Source organism: Trypanosoma grayi, assembly GCF_000691245.1.
Source record: "Trypanosoma grayi strain ANR4 Tgr_989_V1, whole genome shotgun sequence".
Taxonomy (NCBI): domain Eukaryota; phylum Euglenozoa; class Kinetoplastea; order Trypanosomatida; family Trypanosomatidae; genus Trypanosoma; species Trypanosoma grayi.
The window spans coordinates 3,295-6,120 of NW_008826608.1; the positions used below are offsets into that span (position 1 = coordinate 3,295).

The 2,826-nt window shown below is 59.8% G+C and overlaps 2 protein-coding genes across 2 annotated transcripts; both read right to left on the reverse strand.

Moving 5' to 3' along the window:
- Window position 1: 1 nt before the first annotated feature.
- Window positions 2-358, reverse strand: DQ04_09891010 (hypothetical protein; the record flags this gene model as incomplete). Its single annotated transcript, XM_009316086.1, has 1 exon — window positions 2-358. A coding segment is annotated over one exon (357 nt), but the record flags the coding sequence as incomplete, so codon positions are not given.
- A 667-nt stretch (window positions 359-1,025) lies between these two features.
- On the reverse strand, window positions 1,026-2,432 carry DQ04_09891020 (hypothetical protein; the record flags this gene model as incomplete). The annotated part of the gene is made up of 1 exon (XM_009316087.1): window positions 1,026-2,432. The coding sequence occupies one exon, from the start codon at window positions 2,430-2,432 to the stop codon at window positions 1,026-1,028; it is 1,407 nt and encodes a 468-aa protein (XP_009314362.1).
- Between the last annotated feature and the right edge of the window lie 394 nt (window positions 2,433-2,826).

Here is a 2,826-nt window from a genome sequence, read left to right on the forward strand (position 1 = left end):
CCGCCGCCGCCGCCGCCGCCGTTGCGCGCTTCTTGGCTGCCGCAGCCCGCCGCAACTGAATCACACCTGCGACATCGTCATTCGCCACGTCCGCCGCCTTGTCCTCGCCATCGTTGGCTGCTGCTGCTGCTGCTGTCTTCCCAAGGCGCGCCAGGACCTCGCCCGGCAGCTTAAACCGCTTGAGTGGCGGCGGCGCCGTGTCGTCCTCCGTCACGCCGCTAGCGACAGCAGCAGCAACCGCGACAGCGTACGGCGGCGCCCACGTATTGGCGACCGTCACGCCGCTGGTGTGCGGCTCCTCCACACTCACCGGGACCTCCGTGGTGTCCGCTGACAAGAGTCGCCTTGTTCTTCGCATGGGCGCTCTGCAGCGCAGAAAATAAGCGAGAAACACACAGACAGAAAGAGAGAGAAGGACAGAAAGACAGAGAGTTGCAATGACTGTGTGTGGGTATTTTGTGTGTGTGTGTGTGTGTGTGTGTGTGTGTGTATGTGATTTTTTGTTGTTTTCAGTGTTTGCATGAGCTCTGAGTTGCGATCTGCAGCCACACCGCCCCTGCCGTCACCGCGGCATGCCAAATAAGTGAGTGCGGGCGAGAGGAGGCGAGCAGGAGGGCGGCGCTACAAACTGCATCGCGCCTCCGTCGGTTGCCAATATCCACGCCCCACCCTCGCTCATTCCTCAATGCTCTCTTTGCCCATCTGCGGTCATTTTTAGCAGTGTAAAAGGGGACTGCACCCTCTCCCCTCCACGACGCCTCTCTTCTCGGGAGCTTCCTTCTTTCTTTGGCATTCTTCTTGAGGGTGTTGCTGCTGTTATTCCTTCAACTGTTTAGACGTTAAACGGAGCATATACGCGCTATGTTTTAGTGCGCGTTAGCGTATTTACGCATGAAGTTTTTTGAAGAGGCAATGGTACATGCTGCTGGTGCAGCAACTGCCCACTCCGCTCCATCTCTTCATTCTTCTTGTATTTCTCTTGCTCTTGCCCTGACATCTGCGAGCATCGTCTCTTTCACCCTTCTTTACTCCTTCGCTTCCGCGAAGGTGACGGCCTTTCCTGTCCTCCTCCGGCCTGACTTCTCCTTCGCATCAGCGGCGGCGATGGAGGCGTTCAGTTCCGCGCGTGCCAGCAGCTGCCGCTTCTGCTCCTCCAGCACGCGGGCGAAAGACTCCTGCGTCTTTTCCGACCGCGCACTGCGTCGGGTGCTGCGAACACTTAGCCGCTCCTGAACCTTCTTCTGCTGTGCCTTGGCCTGTGCGACACGCTCCCGCAGCGTCAGCTGGGCGGCCTTGCCGGCAGACCGGGCTATCTCCATCGCCCTCTTGCGCTCCTCCTCCAGCGCGTCGCCGGCCGTTTTCCTCGCGGGCCTATTTTGCTGCTGCTGCTTGGGATTCTGCTCTTGGCGTGGTTTGCCTGTGCCCTTTCCTGAGCTGTCCGTTGCCGCAGTACTACCGCTGCTGTTGCCGCTGCGTGGGTTGGGGGCAGCCTCCTTCTTGGCTCGTTTCTTCTCCGGCTGCACCTCTGCCGCTACGACGTCGGCCTCCTCTGCCGCCTCCACGGCGTCACTGCTCGCCTGCGCGATGTCTTTTTCCTGCACCTTCGCCGCTTGTTGCCGCTCGTTACGGGCGAGGAGCGCCTGGCGGCTTCGCACCTTCAGCTCGCCGTCAGCATCGATACGGAAGCGCAGCGTCTTCTGTTTCCGGATGGCGTCGAGCATCTTCGTCCGCTCCTCCTGCAGCACGGCGGGGATGTCGCCCCTCACCGGCAGCACGCAGTGCAGCACGCCGCAGGTGCTGTCAAGCTCACAGGTGGCCTGCGCTGCGTCGACACGGAGACCCTCCGGCATGGGTAGCATCAGGCGGTACCTCTTCGTGTGGCGGCACGTGTCAACGACGAGCATCGTGTCGGTCGTCTCGCTCACGTCGACGTGCGCAGGCGGGATGCGGTGAAGCGTCACGTCAACGAGGACCTGCTTGTTCTTGTGGTGGATCTCCATGCTGTACGGCGGCTCCTCGAAGTGCGGCGGCAGAGCCGACGACGACGTTGGCGCCGGCGCAGCAGCAGCAGAAGAAGCAGAAGCAGTACGCTGCCGCTTCTTTCCTTTCGTCTTGGCGCTGCTGCTAGTCGTAGTAGTACTCTCGGTAGTGCCACGGCCATTGTTGGGGGAGGAGCTATTGTCGAAGAGCCGCTGCCGCAACTCCTCCACCTCACTGGGGAGAATAATGGCGGCCTGACGCTTGTGCGTGCTGGGCGTCTTGCTGCTGCCTGCGTCTCCGCCGGGCTGTGCCGCGGCAGCGGCTGCCTTCTTGCGTCGCTGCTGCTGCTGTCGTCGCTCCTTCGCCTCAGCCTCCTTTCTGGAGAGGCGCGACTGCCTGGCTATCTTGCGAAGCTCCGCCTCCTCCTTCCTCGTCTGGGTAGACGCGGGCATTGATGCTGTTCGTGTCTGTTGTGTGTGTGTGTGTGTGTGCCGCCTGTTGTCTTTTCTTTTTTTTTCTGTTATTTTGGTTCCTTAGCAGTTCCTTCTCACCGAAGTCTCCGTCTCTGCCCTATTTACTGTTATTCCCCTATTCCTGCTGCTGCAGCGCCTGCTTGCTGGGCGGAAATAGATGGGCCTGCTGCGTCTGGTCGTTGCTGCCTTCGCCTCCCTGCGAGCAGCAGCAATACGTAGAGAGAGCGCCAACACGCAAGCGAAAGCGCATAAGCGGCACAAAGGCAAAGAAAAGGAACGAGAGAAAGAGAGACAAAGCGAGGAAGAATGTCGTGGCTTAAAAGCATGATAAGAATATGAACAATAATCACACACACACACACACACAGAGAGA